Here is a 22358-nt window from a genome sequence, read left to right on the forward strand (position 1 = left end):
TTAGTTTCACGGTTGAAGTTAAAATTCTTGGGCCAGACCCGGGCAGACAGATAAAACTGCACTAAACACAGGTCAGGCACATGTATGCAAAGGTGGCTTAAAGTTTAATCTCATGATTCTCCTGCGGACTGGTCCTACTATAACTTACACTGAGCTGCAATGGCCACAGGAGGCTGAAAATGCCTTTTTTCTGCTATGCCAGTAGCAGGGAGGGCAAATACCAAAAGAGCCCCATGTCAGCTCTACGCAACCAAAGGATCTCATTTACACTGAAACAAATGTCATTATTTTGTATGCCTGCCCTGGAAATGTTTGTTCCTAGCTCAGGTCCAGGTTATATGTTCTCTGAATATGAATATTATTTGTCTCTGTAAGGACTTATCTGTATTTCCCTATGTAAGAACAGAAGAACGACCATACTGTGTCAGACCAATGATCCATCTAGCTCAGTATCCTGTATCTGACAGTGGCCAGTGCCAGATGCTTCTGGCAGTTGGAGATTTAGGGACACCCAGAGCATGGGGTTGCATCCCTGACCATCTTGGCTAATAATCATTGACCAACCTATCCTCCAGGAACTTATCTAATTCTTTTTTTATCCCAGCTTTACTTTTGGCATTCACATCACATGGTAACGAGTTCACTGTGCACTGTGTCAGAAGTACTTCCTTCTGTTTTAAACCAGTCATCTATTAATTTCATTGGGTGACCCCTGATTATTTTGTTATGTGAAGAAGTAAATAATACTTCCCTATACACTTTCTCCACATCATTCATGATTTATAGACCTTTGTTATCTCCCCCCTTCTTATATCAGTCTCTTTTCCAAGATGAACAATCCGAGTCTTTTTAATCTCTCTTTATATGGAAGCTATTCCACCTCATTAATCATTTTCTTTGCCCTTCTCTGCACCTTTTTCAATTTTAATATATATATTTTTGAGATGGGGCAACCACAACTGCACACAGTATTTGAGGTATGACTGTACCATATATATAACACCACTATATATATAGTGGCATTATGATATTTTCTGTTTTACTATTTATCCCTTTCTAATGGTTTCTAACATTGTTAGCTTTTTTGACTGCTGCTGTACATTCAGCAGACATTTTCAGCACAATGGCTCCAATACGTCTTTCTTCAGTGAAACAACACATTTCGAACTCATAATTCTTTGTGATGTATTGCACATGTCCATTCCATGACCTACCCTCTTTCTCCTCCCTATCAGTCTTTCTGGTAGGAAGAGACTGTGGGGAGTTGGGGGCAGCACGTCCCTTTATACCCATGTGCAGTGATGCGAGACTCCAGAGTTTGCTCATGCTGCCTTGATGGGTACTGCTGAGGGAAAAATCTCCAACAACTGTGCATAAGGCACGCACACACAGTAAAATGAACATGCGCAACACATCTTGAAGAACAACAGTTACAGACAGGTAGGTAACCGTTTTTTATTGTATATTATTTGTTGAGTGCTGAGAAGCCTCTAAACATTATACAGAACATGAAGCTATCTCGAGGAGTTTACAACGTAATGCCATGATCCTGCAGGCTAATCCATACTGGTTGAATGTTGAACTTGCACATAACTCCATTGACTACAGTGGGGCACTGCATGAGTGCAGTGAATCTGTTTGCAAGTTAGGATGTACAGCAAAAAACCAAACAGGTCTCTGAGACTTTTAAAAGCTTTTTCATTTTTTAAATAATGAAAGTGTTAGGAAGACCGATAGGTATCAAACATAAGACATTAATACAACAGTTTAAATTGTTGTAACTGTGTTGTCCCACAATGTTAGAGACATAAGGTACGTAAGGTAATATCTTTTATGAAAGTTGCTGAAAGAGACAAGCTTTCATGCTTATGCAGAGCTCTTCTTCAGGTTTGGGAAAGATACTCAGAGTGTCACAGCTAAATACAAGCGGGAACAGATTGTTTAGTATAAGTAGTTAACACATTTTGTAAGAGACCATTCAAGGTAAACTGACCGGTTAATATGTCTGCAGTCATAGAACAAAAAAGGGCGTGGTGGTTAGTGGATTACAGATTATTGTAATAAAACATAAATCCAGTGTCTTTATTAAGTTCTTGATTTTTAGTGTCTAGCAAAGTTATGAACAGAAGCTCTCAGGCTTGTCTTTTGCAGGTGTGCAGATTTCCTTTGAGGATGAGGACTGAGAGGTCAGATATGGAATGATCGCTTTTGAAAAGTGTTCACCCAGAGGTGATATCATTCTCTTTTATCATTTTTCTGTGTGAGTTCATTCAAGAACACAGTGATTATCTGGTTTCACCCACACAGTTGTTATTGGGGCATATAGTGCAGTGGATGAAGTACACCATATGTTGTGAGAGGAATGTGTAGGGACCATGGATCTTGAAAAGTGTGTTGTGGGGGGTATTAATTGTCATAATAGTGGAGATATACCCACATGTTTTGCATCTGTTCTTATGGCAGGTCTGGTGTCGCTTTCAGTGGTTGTTTCCTGGTCTGTGGGGAGCTAGCTTCTGAAGATGAGCTTGGTGAGGTTGGGAGGTGGTTTGAAGGCCAGAAGAGGGGGTTCAGGAAAGACTTCTTTCAGGATGTGCTCCCCATTGAGTATGGCTTGTAAATATGATTAATGATACCTCATAGGGGTTCCAGTGTGAAGTGGTAGGTGACAACTAGGGATGTGCAGTTAGAGGGTTTTTTATTCCTTATTGAAGCAGATACTCTCGGGATATTTGGGTGGCCCATTCCATAATGAGATTTACATCTCTGGTGGAGTGTCCTTGTTGGTGAAGGTGATTTTAAGGTGTTTAAGGTATGTAACCCGGACTTTTTGCTTGGAGCATAATCTGTGGTATCTGAGTGCCTGACTGTAGATAACAGATTTCTTGGTGTGTTTGGAGTGGTTACTGGATCTGTGAAGATAAGTGTGGTGATCTGTGGGTTTCTTGTATATAGTTGTCTGTAGGGTTCTATTGCTGAAGTTGATCCACAACCCACAGAACACCACCTCTGGGAGAAACCATGACACTAGGACTCACCACAAAGACACTCATGACACCACAACATTATTGATTTATCAAGACTATCCCGAATGGGAAATGAATTGGCTGTACTCTCTGAGGGACTGAACTTCTACCCCAGCACAGAAGCTGATACCATACAAACTTTTGCAGAACCAGAAGAATTATTTTGCCAACTTGTCCTTACAGAATTCTTTCACAACAATGATTATGCCACCCCACAACTACCACATCCCTACCAACATTTGGAAGAAAAAAGAATCATCTGACTGGATACCCCACAGCAGACGAAGCCACACAACTGATTATTAAATTGATTGTTTCAGGAAAAAAATTGACTGTGAAATCCTTAACAAACATCATATCCACCACTACCGAGAGTACAGCTATACAGTTCCTGAAATGCAACCCCGGGATAGCGATCAAACCAGCAGACAAACAGGTACTATCATAGTCCGCAACCATAAAGACTGTGTTAATGAGGCCAACCATCATGTCTCCAACACCACCTACTACTACTTGAGGGAACTCCTCAAGGCTGCAACAGCAGCAGCTACAGATTAAATACACAAAGGTACCATTGTCCGTATAGTCACAATGGAAAGAGAAAGTTAAGATTCATAACTCCCTTCCCTTGCGCTGTTAAAGTTTTAAACAAGACGTTCTTATTGTCACTTCTGCTACAGCGAGCTTGTGATAGTGCCACTCACGGTTCCATCCATAGTGAGTGTGGCCTGGCAGGGATGAGGGAAACACTTGGTTTTATGAAGTTACAAGTATAGGGCAATAGCATTGAACACTGGCACATTTTCCATAGGCAGGGATGATTTTATCTGATATCTCACTCCTGAGGGTAACAAAAGTACAGAAGCACTGGTGCTGCTGGCATGCCGAAGCTGCCCGAACCCATATGCTGCTATTTTATTTACTGCAATGGTGACTGCCAAAGTTATCATCGATTAGTGTGGGAAAATGTCCTACTTCAGAGGAAATAAGATTGCAATCCCTACAAACCTTTGCGAAAGGATTGCAGAACATCTCCATTAAAATTTCATCAGAACCTCTCAGGAAGATTCAAGGGACATGCTTGTGTACCTACACATGGCCACCCCTGCCAAACTCTACAAGGGAATGAAAATCAGATAACAACTCTACCTCTCTCTGTTGTACCGCTACCTCTTGTAGTACGAGTAAATTAATGAAAAGTCAATAGCTATGTCTGCTAAATTGTGTGTGCCATCTCTGCAATGGGAAATCACTTACTCGAGGTTCCTTCCCCTTCATTTGGCTTGTCCGTGCTCCAGAGACTGACTGGAGTGTGGTGGAATCTGAAAGAGGTCTGGCTTATGGGATAGCTGGATTCCCCAGTAGCATGCCCTCCACCCTTCTCCACCTCCTTCTTGCCCTTGCTGTTCATGACAGGAGCCTGTGACTCAGGCTCTTCAGGGGTATCAATGGTAGTGTGAAGGATGGTGATGGAGTGTCCGCCAAGTATGGCATGCAGCTCTTGTAAAAGCAGCATGTGTGCGGCTTGGCTCTGGATTGACTGTTGGCCTCCCTGGCCTTCTGGTACGCTAGCTGCAGTTCCTTTGCTTTCACACTGCACTGCTGCTGATCCCCGTCATACCTCTCCTCCTGCATTCCCCATGCAATCTGCTTATAGATGTCCACATTTCTACATCTGGTCCATAGCTGTGCTTGCAGAGGCTCTTCTCCCCACAGGCCCAGGAGATCCAATATCTCCTGTCTACTCCCAGCCAGAGCACATCTGGAGCATGTAGCCACTCTGGTCAGCTGGTCAGTTGCACACAACACTGGTGAGCTGCTAGGTGTGCTCACCAAGCTCAACAATCTGGAAAAGGCATTTCAAAAATTCATAGGGCTTTAAAGGGAGGGAGGAGTGGGGCTTCCAGTCTCCATGACCCCTGGGCAGTGCAGTTCGCAAAATGTGACCAGAGTGCTCATCATCAGGCATTGTGGGACAGCTGTTGGAGGACTATTAGGGTCGATATAGGTAACTCAGTGTCTACATTCATGCTGTGTTGACCTCAGTATGTCGACAAGGGTTCAACATCACTCTGGGAGGTGGTGTTAGTATGTCAGCATAACAGAGAGCTTACATTGGTGGGAGACAACTAGGTCAATGCAAGGTGGCTTATGTCAACCTAACTTTGTAGAGTAGACCAGGCCATAAGTGTACTTGGACTGTCAAAAAGCCTTTGACAAGGTCCCTCACCAAAGACTCATTAGCAAATTTAAGTAGTCATGGGATAAGATGAAAGGTTTTCTCATGGATCAGTAACTGGTTAAAACAGGAAAGAACAGGTAGGAATAAATGGCCAGTTTTCACAATGGAGAGAGGAAAATACTTGGGTCCCCCAAGAATCTCTACTGGGACCTGTGCTGTTCAACATATTCATATATGATTTGGAAAAAGGGGTGGACAGAGAAGTGGTGAAATTTGCAGGAGATACAAAATTACTAAAGATAGTTAAGTCCAAAGCTGTCTGTAAAGGCAAAGGGATATCACTAATCTAGGTGACTGGGTGACAGAATGACAGATGAACTTCAGCATTGATAAGTACAAAATAATGCACATTGGAAAAACAATTCCAACTATATATGCAAAATAACAGTTACAGAAAGGTAGGTAACGCCTTTTTTCTTTGCGTTATTGTACGTGTCCATTTCACTGTAGGTGATTCACGAGTAGTTCAAACTGGAGGCACAGTTGCCAACTTTCACACGGTAAATAAGCACCCCAACTTTCACAATAAGCCAAAAATCAAGCTAATCCTGTTTCAAAACAAGGCAAAAACAAGCCAATTCATAAGAACTCCAACACTCTATGTGACTAGATCCCCCCAGTGTGCAGTCTGCAACTGTGGTGGGCTCACTGTGCACCCCTGACTCTCTCCCCCCTTTCCCCTGCTTGATCCTTGCCCTTGCTTGCTTGGAGCTGATCAGAAAAAAGAAGCAACAAGCTACAAGCCAAACAAGCAACAAGCTACAAGCCAAAAACTAGCCAACAAGCAACTCACAAGCCAATTAAGCCAAAAACAAGCCCAATTTCTGCATTTTTTTTGTGTGGGTTTGGCATGTCTGGCTGGAGGTGGTTTCAGAGTCTACTTGAAAAGGGATTGTAAGATCTCCCATCCAAATCTGACACTGTCTGTAGACTGATGAGCGATGGCACAGTGGGAGGTAGTTGTGTGGCTCGAAGACCAGATTGCCACCTTACAAATGTCCAGGATGGGCACCTCAGTCAGAAAGGCCTCAGAAGCTGCCCGTGATCTAGCTGAGTGAACCATCACTTTAGTTGGAGGTTCCATATCCACCAAACAGCAGCATAAATGAATACAGTCAGACATCCTGGGGGAGATTCTTTGAGTGGATACTGGGTGGCCCTCTACTCTGTTTGAAATTGCGATGAACAGCTCAGAGGATGACCTGAAAGGCCTAGTCCGATCCAGATAAAAAGCCAAAACCCTTTTAACATCTGAAGAAGGAGTTTCTCTTCACACCTACTTGAATAGAGGCTTTGGAAAGAAGGTTGGTAAGTAATTTCTTCATTAACGTGAAAATTGGAAACCACCTTAGGGAGCTTAGATGGGGTTGAAGGAAAACCTTGTCCTTAAAGAATACTGTATAGGGAGGTTCTGACACTAAGGCTTGGCATTCTCCTACTCTCCTGGCCAAAGTAATAACAAGAAAGCCACTTTTATAGGTAGGTGTAATAGGGAACAAGTCTCTAGTGGCTCAAAGGAGGCAACTATCAACTTTGTTAGGACTAAATTCAGGCTCTGCTCTTGAAGTGAGATGTGGATTCGTGGGTATAAGCTGTCCAAACCCTTTAGAAGTCTGATGGACATAAGCTTTGAAAAGATCTATCAGTTATCCATTGGAGGGTGGCAAGTTGAGACAGCTGCCAGTTGGACTCTGATGGAACTACAGGCTATTCCTTGTTTCAGGAACAGGAGATAGTCCAGGCTATGGGGAATCGAAGTTTGGACTGGGTGAATGCCTCTTTGCACAGATCAAATGGAGAATTTCTTCTATTTAGCAAGGTAAGTAGACCTAGTTTAAGGCTTCCTACTGTTAATAGAATTTCTTGTACTCCTTTAGAGCAATCTCGTTCGGGGGATGTCAGCCATAAAGCATCCATGCCATCAGGTGGAGGGCTTGTAGGTTGGGATGAAGGAGGAAGCCGTTGTCATGGGAGATCACATCCATATATCTCAGGAGCAACCAACATTGACGGGGCCATGCTGGGGCTATTATTGTAACATGAGCAGAATCTTGCTTGATTTTGGACAAGACCTTGTGCAGAGGAGGAACTGTAGGGAAGGCTTACAGTAGGCCTTTTGACCATGTTACGAATAAAGCATCTGCCAGACATCCTGGGCTGTGACCTGCACAGGAACAAAAAAGATGACATTTTTTGTTTTCTTTTGTTGCAAACAGGTCCACCTGCAGCAGTTCCCAGCACCTGAAAATGGCCCTGGACACATCTGGATGAAGGGACCACTCATGGTGACTTGTAGATTATCTTCTCAGGCAGTCTGCCAGAGTGTTTTGAACCTCTGGAAGGTAAGCCAGTTTAAGGTTGATGGATTTGGCTATGTAGAAATTCCAAAGAGAGATCACCTCTTGGCATAACTTTGTCTATCAGGCTCTCACCTGTTCGTTTAAATAAAACATAGCTGCTGTGTTGTCTGCGAGAACTAACAAATTTTGCCCTGTGATATGTAGGAGGAATGCCATGTAAACCAAACAGATGGCCTGCAGCTCCCAGATATTTATATGAAGACTTAGATCTTGAGAAGACCAAAGCCCCTAAGTCTGAAGGGAGCCTAAGTGAGCTCCTCAACTAGATCTTATGCATCCATGACTAAGCTGAGTGTCTGCTGAGGAGAAGCAAAGGGGACTCCTGCACAACCATTCAACAGATCAATCAACCATTTTAGGGAGGACAAGAAACCAGCAGGTACCTGAACCACTCTGTCCATATGATGGTGGGCCAAAGAATACACTGAGGTGAGCCAACCCTGAAGTCATCTGAAATGCAGTCTGGCATGTTGGACCACGTAAGTGCACTCCCCCATGTACCCTAGAAGTTTGAGACAGCTTCAAATCATAGTGAGATGATGCATCTTTAGAGCTAGTGCATTGAGCCACATTGCTTGGAATCTATGCTGCAGCACTAATGCTCTGGTCAGTGTAGAATACAGGACCACCCCAATGAATTCTGTTATTTGAATCAGATCAGGACAGATTTTTCTGTATTGCTTAGGAGCTCTAGTGTGTGAAAGGCTGATTGGATAGTGGCTATGCTGGAGAATACTTGAGACCTGGATCGTCCTCTCACTAGTCAGTCATCCAGATAAGGGAACACATGGATTTCCGACCTTCGCAGGAATGCCTCTATTACCAGCATGCATTGTGTGAACATGTGAGGAGCCGCTGGGAGGCTGAAAGGCAGAACTGTGAATTGATAGTGGGTTCACTGACCATCAAGTAAGCATCCCTTAAGACAAGAGCAACATACCAGTCCCCAGTCTTTAAAGAGGGTATAACAGAAGCAGAGTAACCTTTCAGAATTTGGTTTTCTTCAGAAAATCATTTAGTTGTCTTAGATCTTAAATAGACCTGAAGCCCCCCTTTGCCTTTGGGATTAGGAAGTATTGGGAATAAAATCCCTTTCCTTGGAAAGACCCGGGAACTTCCTCTATGGCCCCTATAAGAAAGAGAGACTGGACCTCCTGTAGTAGCACATTCTCGTGAGAGTGGTCCCTGAAGAGGGAGAGGGAAGGGGGACAAGAAGGGAGGATAGAAATAACAGCAACAAAGACTAAGAGGCTAATGGCTGTCGAGGAGGTCCCTCATCCAACTTTTGCTCAGGAAAGTCCCAAGTAAGCAACTCTCCTTCTCTGGTAATGGTCCCAGTACCCAGAGCGGTGGGAATGGTAGCCCTGTTGCAAATGTCCCAGGGCCTACTCAATGTGGGAGGGCAGGAAGGGAGTGGGGATGTCATAGACCATGGAGTGAAGCCCCAAGGACTCCAAAAGGGCCATTGATATGGAGGTGGCACCCACAAAGACGCTGGCCATTGGGTTGGGATCTGAACCAGAGTGGATATGCACCCCACTGGAGCTGCTGGGGTTCCTCAGTTCTGGAAGTGTAGAAGCCAGTCTCAGAGTCCAATGAGCAAGGTGAGTCTGTTTCCTCTGGCCACAAGGGAGCTGACCCCCATTAGTATCGGGAAGACTGGTTGCAAGTCTGGTGATGGAGGCACTAGCGAGATCACTGCAAACTTCCCCCTCAAATCGCTGGAAGTCGCTGAGACACAGCAACAGTAGCAGTCACCAGTACTGAATGGTACACCAGGACTGGAGATGGCACCGAAGGATCTAACACATCTGATCCCAGTGCCAGGCAGGAATTTTGCACCATGGGTGAATCCAGTGCTGACAAGTTCAGTAGTTCCTGAGCTGCCTTGAACACTTCACATGTAGACAGCACCAGCAAAGGCTCCTGACTCTGTAGTACTGCAAGCTGCACCAGTCCTGGGATTGGTCTTAATGGGCCCTTCCTGCACTCAAGAGTCAACAATCCCTTTTTGCATGTGGGCTTTATCTGGGGGTTACCTCTTCTTCAGGAGCCCTCAGTGTCCTTGCCTCCACTTGGTGCCTTGCCTGCAGATTACAAAGGCCCACAGTACTGAGTCCTTTGAGAAGTTATGAAGTCTTTTCCTTGGTAACAGTGCGGACCATCTGCCTATAGACACAGCTAGAACAGGCAGAGCATTCCTGACAGATTCAGACATGCTCAGTACCTGTTCCAAGTGGCACGGTTCCAATGGAAGGAAAAGCGCAGGCTCCGGGAGTAAGTACTTGAGCCTGGCAGCTCTGTTCTTTTTAGAACAAAGTTTGAATCCCTACAAATGGGATGTTGGTCACCTACATTCACTTCCCCCAGACATTTAAAGCAGCTGGGGTGAGGGTCGCTCACTGGCATAAGTTTGTCGCAGAACTAACAGGCCTTGAAACTGGGAGAATGCAACACAAGTCTGTTACCCAAACAGGCACCAGAGACCAAGCTTCACTAAGTACTAAATTAAACTTACTTTAGTCACTAACTATTTACAAAATACACTACTTTAGTCTTAACTAACATGACAGGCATCATATATACAAGAAGGGATGGAAGATTTATAAATGCAAAGATCACAGCTCCAATAACCATCACTGGCGTAGAAAGGAACTTTATACTTGAGTGCAGTGGTGCAAAGCACCAGAGGGCACTCACGCTGCCCTAATGGGAAAAATCTCCAACAACAGTGCATGAGGCACGCACACACCTATAGTGGCATGGCCACATGCAATCACTCGAAGAAGAATCATAATTTTTTTTCATAAACTTTCCAGAATACAGCATGGCAACAAGAACAAGATACATCAGGCTGAATCTAACCTGTGTCTTATCTGATAATTATACTACAGTACTTACTTTGATTGACATTGTAGCCTGTGTATCTGTTCATATCAATTATTATTCTGTTTTTTTCCTCCGGAGTTGTTCTCTCTACCTTCCCTATAGCTGAGAAGGTTTCCACTGAAGTCCATACAAGTGAAGGGTGCTCACTACTTTCCAGGGACCAGGTACATAAAGAATTTTGCTGTGCATCTGTTTGTTTGTTTGTTTGTTTAGGAAAAATAACAGAACCTTTGAAGTTCAGGCAGAAGGGTTAGGAGTATTTTATTGAAAGATGACCTTCAGAACTTGGTGTGTATTACAATAATAATGCAATTAGCATAGGTAGCCTCCTACGGAAATCTTCCTAGTTCTCTGTTCCTTTAGAACAGGGTAATGTTTCTCCAAGAGAAAACATATTAACAGCACAAGACAATAATGAAACAGCTAAACAATTTCAAAAATATCAATAGAGAAGAAAGATATAAATGATGCATAACAGAAAATCAAAAGGCTTGGGTAAATGTGGGGAATCCACAAAACCCATGGACAGGCCACTTCACAGATCCTCTGTGATGGGAACTGCTGCTGTTAGGTTCAGGGTGGGAGGAGATGCATTAGAAGTCAGGGCGTAGGCCCATGCATTTGTTTGCACACCCTTCTGATCTGGCAATGGCAATTGAATATCACCCACAAATGCAGATTATTTATGCTTTAAACAGTAATAACCTTCCCAAGTGGTTACAGTTGTGCCAACACCAGATAGAATATGGGGGCAAATAAAGGTTGCTTTAGTGGTATTATTTATGTACCAATGTTTAAGACAAAATGAGCCCATAAAATCAGAAGATACTAATAGAATACATATATTTGATAAAATTAAGTTGTTACCCATACTTGGTCACATTTTCTCTGCTGATTGCACACTTCCAGATTGCTCCTGTCACTGCTGCTAACAGTTCTTTATTTTCAGAGTTACTGAGTAGAGAAGCAAGTGGTTGTAGACCTCCATGATGCCTAACTAGGTCACGTGTCTCCTCATCTTCTGCACACTACACAACAAATTAAACATACAGAATATTTAAAATGAATAAAACAACACCCCAGGAAGTCTAGTGTATTACCACAGTGACTGTTACCAACTGATAGGGAACTTTATGTAATTATTTTATTTACTAAAATATTTTCAAAATATATTTTCTAATTTAATTCATATTACAAAATTAATAAAGGAATTAGGGTTAAGAAGTGTATATAACAATAGAGCACAGTTCAGACAAACGTTCAGAAAACAAAGGCACAGGTCCTTGGACAAAACACATACACAGAAAACGTGCGTGCAATTAACACAATTGTGCAAGCAAATTGCAAATGGGTATGTGTGCACACAAAAGACTAGTGCAGTGAGCTATTGTGTGTGCAATTATGAATGCATGTTGTTACGTATATTTTTTGGCTGTGGATTTCAGGCCTCCATTTCTAAAAAATTGGCCCTTAAATTGCAAACAAAAATAAAACACTGAACATATGCTATTTTTCATTAATCAATTGTTCATACTTAAAAAGCATTTATTCCTCATTACTACATATCACACATTTTTTCTTACAATACAGGCAAAGTTTGGAATTTTAATTCCAAACCATTAAGCCATTTTAAGCCTGGCAAGGAACAACAGCAACAAAATCTGAAAATGTTTCATAAATGATGAAAAACATTTTTTTAAAACCCTCCAATGATGAAAGGATATTTTTTACTTTACCCTCCTCCCCCCCCCCCCCCAAATTAATACTGATCTCAAGACAAGTAGAAAATCTTTCAGCCTAGAAAGTCATTATCAGGGAAGATATAAAATACTGAAAATAGAAGCTTAGAATGAAAACTACCTTCTCAGCCATAATTACACCATTACTACCTTAATTGCTTTCTCGAGATCTGATCCTACAGGGCATTGAATGCACACAATTCTTACTGAAATCAACCAATATTGAGTGCTCAAATTCTGGATGCAAACATTGTCTGTTGGTTTTGTACCTGATATTTATAAAACTTGAGGTTAACACACAGATATAATTAAGATACATCTATTTAGGCCTCAAAACTGCAACTGGTTCTGAACAGGCTGAATCCAGCACCCACACAGAGCCACACTGATATCAGGGGGCTTTGCAAGGGTACAGGGGTCCACACATTCAGAACCAGTTACAGAATTTGGGTCTGTTTCCTGCTACATCACCATCTTACTTAATATACAAAATAACAGCCAGCTGTTAGAAGATCCAACTATTTTACAAAGTGACAATTTCGAAATGCAAACAGGTCATGGAATCATAATCTCAAACGTTCGAGAACAGTAGGTGGGCTCTGGGTTGGGGGTGCAGGCTCCAGGTGGGGTCAGAAATGAGGGGTTCAGGGTGCAGGAGAGGGCTCCAGGCTGGGGCAGGGGGTTCGGAGTGTGGGAGGGGGTGCAGGCTCCATCTGGGGGTGTGGGCTCTGGGGTGGAGTGGGTGGGGCTGGGGATGAGGAGTTTGGGGTGCAGGAGTGGGCTCCGAGGCTGGGTAGGGTGTTGGGGTGTTGAGGGGGTGTGGGCTCTGAGAGGGAGTTTGGGTGCGGGATGGGACTCCAGTCTGGGGCAGAGGGTTGGGGTACAGGAGAGGGCTCAGGACTGGGCATAGGGCTGGGGTGTGTGGGGAGGTGCAGGGTCCCAGTGGCACTTACTGCAGCTCCCAGGAAGCCGCTGCCAGGTCCCTGCAGCCCCTAGGCACATGGGCGGGCATGGGGGCTCTGCACACTGCCTTTGCGCATGCAGGCTCCACCAAGGCAGCTCCCATTGGCCATGGTTCCTGGCCAAATGGGAGCTGGGGAGCCGACACTCGGTGAAGGGGCAGTGCGTGGCGCCTCCCTGGCTGCCCATGCGCCTAGGGTCTGCAAGGGAGCTGCGTGGAGCTAGGGCAGGCAGGGAACCTGCCTTAGCCCCGGGCTCCCACTGCTCCACCGACCGGACTTTTAACGGCCCAGTTGGCAGTGCCAAATGGAGCTGTCAGGGTCCCTTTTCGACTGGGCATTCCGGTTGTCAACCAGACACCTGGCAACCCTATGTCAGAGCAGAATTGTGACATATCAGCATACTATGATTATTTTTAGGGATTAAAATAACTAATCATTAGATTACAGATAAATCTCTTTAGATGTACAATAGAAGAAACTCCGAAAATTTAAACCACAGAACCACCCATATTTTCTTCAAGTAGAACTATACTATACCACATATATTAGAGATCTTTATAGTATGTACTGCATGAAAACAAACAGAAACACTAGGATTAAATGATAATTAAAATCACACATTTACCTTAAAGATAGCACTGGCACAATGCATCTGAAGTTCCTCATTTTCACCACTCAGATTTTTCACAAGGTTTTCAATCATCCTCTCTGTCTTGATTGCAAGTCTGTAACTTGGCTATGAATGCAAGTTAAATTTTTAGTTACATATATCAGCAAATAAATAAGATTGTTGTCATCCTAAAAACTAGTGCACTATTAATGTAGCTCCTAATCCTACAAAGATTTGTGCATGTGATAAACTTTAAGTATATGAGTTTAAGCACGAGTAACTCTCTGGCTGCTAGGCTGCACAGCCTTGATCATGGGGGTGGCTCTATTGATGCTGGCCAGTAGGCCATACTACTCTGAGATCCAGAGGGGTCATGCAGACTTGGCCATGGGACTATAACGACTCTTGCCCCATCCCAAAAGGGGATGGGGCATGCATGACCCATGCCAGTCATAAATACATGGTGTCAAACTTCCATGGCTCTGGAAGACATTCAAGAGATTTACTTCAAAATAGTTTATTCCTGTTTGACTCAAATATTTTTCAAGGCTCTCTTCCATGTGATTTTTTTTTTATGAAACAAAATCACATAAGAATAGAGCCACTGTTACTTCCCTTGTTATAAGTAAGGCTGGTTGCCTTGCCCATGTGAAGGCTGCCCAACACTTCCCATTATAAGACCCTGTTTTCACTTGCTTATAACTTTGCCAAACTTTAACTGTTTGGATGCAAGGAGCCTCTGGCTTTTTTTTTTTTTTTTTTTGAAAATTTCAACCAAAATGGTTCAGCTACTCCCAAGAACAAGGCTAGGGGAAAATATGCTGTTTTGCCCATGTTAAAAATTTTTCACAACCTTTTCTTTGAAAAGATCTAGTGCTCTCATGCTGTAGAGCAGGGACTTGAAATGTGGCAGAGAGCTGGCCTTTGTTTGGAGATATTCCTTAATTTGACCCCCTTGTGCTTAGCATTATGCTACAGTCTCTAATTACAAGGTCATATACTATTTTTCCACAGCACTCTTGCCTCATGAAGTGCACAAAACGGACCAGGGTTGAGTAGTGAAGGAGGCTGTTTTCCATAGGACCTTTGCCACATTTATTGCATAATTTGGAAAGTATGTAAAAAATGAAACAGGGGATTGCAGAAAAAGAAAGGAGGTTCTCATGGTAAATGCAGCTGATTGCTGCCCTGGAGAATTGGATTCTATCCCTATCTCTGCCACAGAGTTCTCATGTGATGCTAAGTACATCACTGAAACCAAACTTTTCAGAGGTGGTCACTCATTGTGTATATTCCTCATTTTCTGGGTGTCCAATTTAATAATTTAGGGTTTGATTTACAGAGCACTCACAATTGCAAAGTGAAGTCAGTGAGAACTATGCTTTGCACATATAAGTGCTATATATTGGTAAGTACTCAGAAAAATCAGGTCATAGGTGTCCCAAATTGGGCACCCATAATTAGTGGCTACTTTTGACCTTAATATTGCTGTGTCTCCACTCCCCTTTGTAAAATAGTGATAATACCACCCGCTCACCTCACAGGGAATTTATGAAGAAAAATTAATTAATATTTGTGAAGCATTCAGATACTATAGTTCTAAGACCATGAGGAAAGTAATAATTTTGCCTTCACAGCAGGGTTTGAACAGCGTGCAGTATATAAGGCCTACCCCGATATAACGGCAACCTGATATAACGCGGGTTCGCATACAACGTGGTAAAGCTCCGACAGGCTGCTCTGAACAGCGTGTTAAAGGTGCCGGGCTGGGCCGGGACCGAGGGGTTGGATAAGGGGCAGAGGGTCTCGGGGGCGGTCAGGGGCTTCCCCCCCTGCCGGGTCTGGGAGGCAGGAGCTGTGGGGGGCACTTTTGGGGGCCCCGCAGCCCCAGAGTGGCCCAGGGGATTAGCGGAGGGCCGGGAGCAGCCCGCTCCACTTCCCTCGCCCCAGCCCCAGCCGTGTCACTCGCGGGAGGGGGCTTGGGGGAAGGGATCCCCCCGCACTCACTGGCAGCAGCGGAAGCGGAGCAGCCTGGCCCCAGCCTGCTCCACTCAGCCAGCTCCCAGCCGCGGTCTCCGCTTCCCGCCGCCAGTGAGTGCAGGAGGCGTCCTTTCCCCAATCTCCCCACACTCACCAGCGGCGGGAAGCGAAGCGCCGTGGGTGGGAGCTGGAGGAGTGGAACGAGCTGGGGCGACATTGATCCACTTCCCACTGCTGCCAGTGAGTGCCTGTCAGGGGGCGGGGGGTGTGGATAGGTGTCGGAGCAGTCAGGGAACAAGGAACGCGGGGGGCAAAGCAAGTTGAATATAACGCGGTGAGATTTTTTGTCTCCTGAGGATCGCGTTATATCAGGGTAGAGATGTATTGAATAGCTGCTGAGTAATTGAGCACTTTCCATCAACTGTGCACTGAATGAGGCTGGGGTCCTGTGGAAAAAATAGTATGAAATCATGTGCTCATGATTTTGCAACTTTAATGATCTACTAATGTAGTTTTTGTGTGTAATTTTAATAGTATGCTTGTAAGAATTCTGTGCTTATTATAATAGCAATTCTCTATATAGTTCCATATTACTATATAGAGCTAAAATACCTTGTCCATTTTAAATATAAACCACTATTTTTAAATCTTAAGGTCTCAAAAGTGACAAAAGTCAGGAAATTCAAAGTTAGGAACTACAAGGTGAATTAAAACCAGGGTGTCACAGTTCTAACATTGAATTTCCTGGCTTTCATTGGTTTAAATAAGATACTTACTCTGCTTAAACACAGGACCAAATTCTGCTCTCAGGTACACTAGTAAAATGCCACTGAAATACACTAAGTGGGGTTGCACCAATGTAACTGAGAGCAGAATTTGGCCCATTATTTTGATTTTGATTTATTTTCTGTTCTCTTAAAGAAAGAAAAGTCATTTTAAAGTTGTAAAATGCATATTATTAAGTTCTGACCATTAGAGCAATCTTCCTGACCATATTTTATTTAGACGGATATTTTAAACCCACACCAAAACAGCTCAAAGTTTGGCAGTTTTTAAAACCTGGATACATCAAGGCAGTACAATCTGTAATGGAAATTTTGAAGCAAATCATACACTTTCCTTTACTCCTCCTGAGACTGATAAGATGCTCTTTGTACAAAGCACATGTATAACGTAAACTATTTAACTTGTGCAGTGATGGGATCATCATCCTGTCTATTGATCCACTGTTAGCCTTATACGTATTTTGAATTCCCAATTTTCCTCCCTAAGAATATTGTGTTTCCAATTCAGCTTTCTGCCATTTAAGTATATTACTATGCCAGGATGTAGCTGTGACAACTTTTGAAAATCCACTTTTCAAATTTCTTGCAACAAAAACAGACATTTTTGTCAAATATGAAAAATTTACAAAAATGAAAATTTTGAATTATACTAGTTTCATATAATTTCTCTCACAAATCACCCTTGGCCTCCAGCACAAATACTATCTGATGACTGGGCCTTACAGCCTCATAAGACATGACCTTCATTAAAAAACTTGTATAAAGCAAACCCACAGTACGCACTCTCCTTGGTCCAGTGTTGCCCTTTAGATGGGACCAAACTACTTGATGGCATAGAGCGTTCTTCCAAAGGGTATGTTGCCCAGATTGACTTATTTTAAATCACAGTCTGAACCATCAGTTTAAAAAGGTTAGAAGTAGACTAGTTAAACTATGTGTATGTCTACACTGCACTTAAACTTCACACACCCAGCAGGTGTAAATAGCAGTATCAATGAGGCATGGCTTAGGCAAATAGAATAGAGCAGTGGTTTTCAAACTTTTTTTCTGGTGACCCAGTTCTAGGCTGGGGGTGCAGACTCTGGGGTGGGGCTGGGGACGAGGGTCTTGGGGTGCAGGAGGGGGCTCCAGGTTTGGAGGGGCTCAGGGCTGGGACAGGGGATTGGGGTGGGGGGTTGGAGCGCAGGCTCCCGGTCAGTGGCACAGCGGGTGTGCTAAGGCAGGCTTCCTACACATGTACCTACACATGTAGTGCCTGTACTCTACATGCTGCCATAAGTGTACACATAGCCTAAGTAGTTGTTTGGCTTACCTCGGATGCACACTCTTGTAATGTCCCCACCACAGGTGTTAACATGTTTGCATGTGGGGACTTTAGCAACCGAGCCAGCAATGGAATGCCTCCAGCCCTACGAATTGCTTCTTTATTCTTGGTGCTTTTGCTACAGCTCCAGAGCGCCAAAGCCCCACAGCGTGCTACTTCAATATCTTTTTCCTGATGTGGAGTCAGACTGGCTGATCCCAATGGAACACAGTCCAGTAGCCCAACCTGACAAAAAACAAAGAATTCTTAGTGTATTTACTGTTAATCAGGAAGAATGTAATTATATTGCATTTTAATGATATACAACAATTTTTTTCTTCTGGCTAACAAATGACTTATCAAGTGGAAAAAAATACATAAATACAGTAAATGTGAGGATTTTAATATCTACTTACTAGTCTCTTGATTCCTCCATGCTGTCTTACTGTCCTTCGTGCTCGTTTAAACCTGGCAACATTAGCAATCGTTTCAGCTGCCAAACATTTCAGATCCTTATCTGGGGAATCTAGTATTTTCACCATTATTTGTAAGCCCCCCAAATCAGCAACTGTACGTCTGATTTGTGAATTCAGACTAATTTCCTTCAGGATTTTTAAGGAACCAATCTAAACAGAGGAAGATATTAAATGTGAGGCATTATTTAAGAATATATAATCATTTTAGCTAGCAATCATTTAAAATAATGGATTATCTAACATGTTCTCTCTTTTAACTGGAACCCATTAAACAACACTTCTTTATACCATATATTCCATGGGATGTGGTGGTGCGGGGGGAGAAGAGTATTCTAATATTAGCTAGCATATACACAGCTCAAGTTATTTAGACAAATTTACTTACCTTACATTTAATTTCTTCTGTATCAAGTAAATTAATTAATACTTCAAGACCCCCAACATCTCTGATGGCCAGTTGACAAGTTTCTTGAGCCAAGTTAAAATCTCTCATTGAACATAATGCAATTACGGTAGCTGTCTGGTTACCTCCCTAAAATAATGTAAAAATTATTATAGCTACAGGTAAAATACAACCTTATTATTACATAAACATACTGAAACTGACCCTATGTATCAGTTCTTGGCCCTATACTATTTAACATTTGTATCAGTGACATGGAAGAAAACATACAATTATTACTAATAAAGTTTGCAGATGATACAAAAATTGAGGGAGTAGTAAATAATTAAAAAGACAGTTCACTGATACAGAACAATCTGGCTTGCTTGGTAAGATGGGTGCAATCAAATAATGTGTGTTTAAATATGGTCAAATGTAAGGTCATACATCTACGCCAAAGAATGGTCTACTGCAATCTGGGAAGCACTGAAACTGAAAGTCTGAAGGGTAAAGGTGAATAATCAGCTGAACATGAGCTTAGAGTACAATGCAGCGGCTAAAAGTGCGAATGCAATCCTTCAATGTATATGCAGGGAAACATTGAGTAGGAGTAGGGAGGTTATATTATCTCTGGATATGTCACTGGTGCTACCATTACTGGAATATCATCTCCAGTTCTGGTGTCCACTGTATACTGTTGATAAATTGCAGAGGGTTCAGAGAAGAGCCCCAAGAATGATAAAAGGATTAAACAATATACCTTATATAGAGAGAGACTCCAGGAGCTCAATCTATTTAGCTTATCAAAGAGACGGCTGAGGCGTGATTTGATCACAGTCTAGTAAGTATCTACATTGGAGAACAGAAATTTGATCATAGAAGGCTCTTCAGTCTAGCAGACAAAGGTACAACAAAATCCAATGGCTGAAAGTTGAAGCTAGACAAATTCAGACTAGAAATAAGGCATATATTTTAACAGTGAGGGTAATTAACCATTGGAACAATTTACCAAAGATTGTGGTGGATTCTTCATCACTGGAAATTTTAAAATCAAGATTGGATGTTTTTCTAAAAGATATGCTCTAGTCTAGTTCTATTAGATGGAAGCAGGAATTAATTCAGGGAAGTCCCATGGCCTGTGTTATATCAGAGGTCAAACTAGATGATCACAATGATCCTTTGCGGCCTTAAAATCTATTAATCTATAAAACCCCTACATCCAAACATCCCTTTGAACTCTACGAAAGTTGGGCCCACATCTAGATCTGAATTTTGCAGCTCAGGCTCATGTCTCTTAACTGAAATTGATGATATTGCAAAGGACTTTGATATTGCAAAGGAGGATAATTTCCTAATACATGCCTGGCACACTGAAATTTGGAAAGTCACTGAAAAAATGGGTTGTGATTCCTAATCTGAAATGAGTAGATTTTATGAGAAATTTACTTTATAGCTTCATAACATGCAGCACTTTCCTTAAAACAATACAATCAAAATGGTAGGTCAACTGTATATAAACTGATAAACACCTAACTCTAGGTATCCTACAATGGCTATCACAAAAGTTAGCTAGGGAATGCATGAGAAAACAAACCAAACTATGAATGTGAGAAAACTATATGATAGGGTTTCCAATCAGAAACCCTACATTTGACAAGCTTGTTCTGTTAATCAACAAAGTTGATATGAATGCAGTCAAATATCCACAGATACAAGAATCCGCTCTTACAAAAACTGCTCAATTACAAAGGACACACTCTGATGTCAGAGATATTTATCTTCTACTGGGAAAATACCTAAAAGTAAGTCTGTGTTGTTGTAGACATGTCAGTCCCAGGATATCAGAGAGACAAGATCTGTGGGGTAATATCTTTTATTGGACCAACTTCTGTTGATGAGAGAGACAAACTTTCAAGCTTACACAGAGCTCTTCTGGAAGCTCGAAAGCTTGTCTCTCTCACCAACAGAAGTTAGTCCAATAAAGATATTACCGTGTTACTAAAGGAATTCTCTGGTTTTCACTTTGTCTGCCTGATTTTTATTCTGAATAAGCAAAAGTCACTCCACCCTGAGATGAATGCTGTGGACACTGAGCATGCTCAACAAAAAACCCAGGATTTCTAAAATGGTGCCATGGCAAATAGCCATGGGGCGCGGGGGTGATTGGCAGAATCACAGCTCTGAGGTAAATGACAACAGTCTGCATCAGTGTTCCCTCTAATTTTTTATGTCCATGTGCGGAATTTTGTTATGTGCACAACATGGAGGTGATGTGTGGTGGGGGTGCGGCTGAGGGGTTCAGAGTGTGGGAGGGGCAAAGGATTGGGGTGTGGGGGGGTTGAGGGCTCTGGCTGGAGGTGCGGGCTCTGGGGTGGGGCCGGGGATGAGGGGTTTGGGATGCACACTGTCCCAGGGTTGTGGCAGGGAGAGAGGACTTCCTCCAGCCCTCTCTCACCACAGCAGCTCAAGGCTGGGTGCGAGGCGCCTCTCCCCGACCACGGCAACTCCGACAGGGGTGGGCTGAGGGAGAAGTGCATTTCCTGGGCCACAGCAGTTCCAGCGGGGCTGGGCTGGGCCGGGAGAGGGGTGCCTCTCCCTGGCAGCTCTAGGGGGGCTGGACAAGGGCAGGGGGGGGTTCCTCTCCCCAGCAACTCCGGCAGGGCTGGACTGGACCAGGGGAGGGGCTCCTCTCCCTGGCGGTTCCATCGGGGCTGGGCTTGGCCGGGGGAGGGGCTCCTCTCCCCAGCAGCTCTATTGGGGCTGGAGCAGGCCAGGAGAAGGGCTCCTCTCCCCAGCCATGGCAGGGGAGGGGCTTCTCTCCCTGGCAGCTCAGGCTGGGCTGGACCAGGGCAGGGGAGGGGCCCTTCTCCCTGCCTGTGCGGCCCATGATAGCCTGCTGTGCAGCCACGCAGCTTACAGGGAACTTAGGTCAGCATGTGCAAGATTAGTGGCTACTGAGCATGTGCAGTAAGGGGTGACAGAGAGGTCAGTTAACTGAGCAGCTAGCTGGCCACAGCCCATTCATACAGGTCACAACTTGTTTTAAAGGTCAGAGCTGTCAATCAGAACTCTGAAGTAATGGTTGATACTGTACATTTCTTAGACAGGTATATTAGGAGAACATTACAGTGCCGCATAAAAGGCCAGCTAACAGCAAGCAGATTTGCAGAAGAAGATCTGCACTGGAGAGAGAGATTCAATCAGGAGAAGATGGGAACTGGAAGCCAGCAAAGAGAAAGCCACTGGAAAGAAATCAGAAAAGCTGCTGCAGAGAGAGAGAAGAAAACCAGAGTGGAGCAAAGCTGGCTGACCAGGAGCTGAACAGCAACAGTGATTAAAGATTTACAAAGCAGCAATAGAGATTTTAAAGGGATACCAACTGATTTATAAAATAAACTCAGGACGGGATTAATCTTTTGTGGGCCCCGGCACCTGGACCATAGGCCCGCCCTCTGCTCTGCCTGCACTGCCCACCAAGGCTCTGCCCCTGCTCGGCCTCTTCCCTCCTGAGGCCCCACCCATGCTCCACCTTGAGGCCCTGCCCCCCACTCTGTCTCTTCCCCCCCAGGCCCCTCGCATGGGAATGAGGGGACAGAAAGAAGCAAGC

General features: G+C 43.6%; 1 protein-coding gene across 1 annotated transcript in view; it reads right to left on the bottom strand.

Moving 5' to 3' along the window:
• Positions 1-22358, bottom strand: part of ODAD2 (outer dynein arm docking complex subunit 2) — a 191105-nt gene that overhangs the window by 89664 nt on the left and 79083 nt on the right. Inside the window, exons 11-15 of the mRNA XM_037890904.2 lie at positions 18755-18901; positions 18310-18519; positions 17903-18139; positions 13841-13951; positions 11388-11542 (exon numbers count right to left, since the gene is read on the bottom strand). Of these exons, the coding sequence (XP_037746832.1) occupies positions 11388-11542; positions 13841-13951; positions 17903-18139; positions 18310-18519; positions 18755-18901 (860 nt within the window). The remainder of the gene's footprint in view (positions 1-11387; positions 11543-13840; positions 13952-17902; positions 18140-18309; positions 18520-18754; positions 18902-22358) is intronic.

Source organism: Chelonia mydas, chromosome 2 (assembly GCF_015237465.2).
Source record: "Chelonia mydas isolate rCheMyd1 chromosome 2, rCheMyd1.pri.v2, whole genome shotgun sequence".
Lineage (NCBI taxonomy): Eukaryota > Metazoa > Chordata > Testudines > Cheloniidae > Chelonia > Chelonia mydas.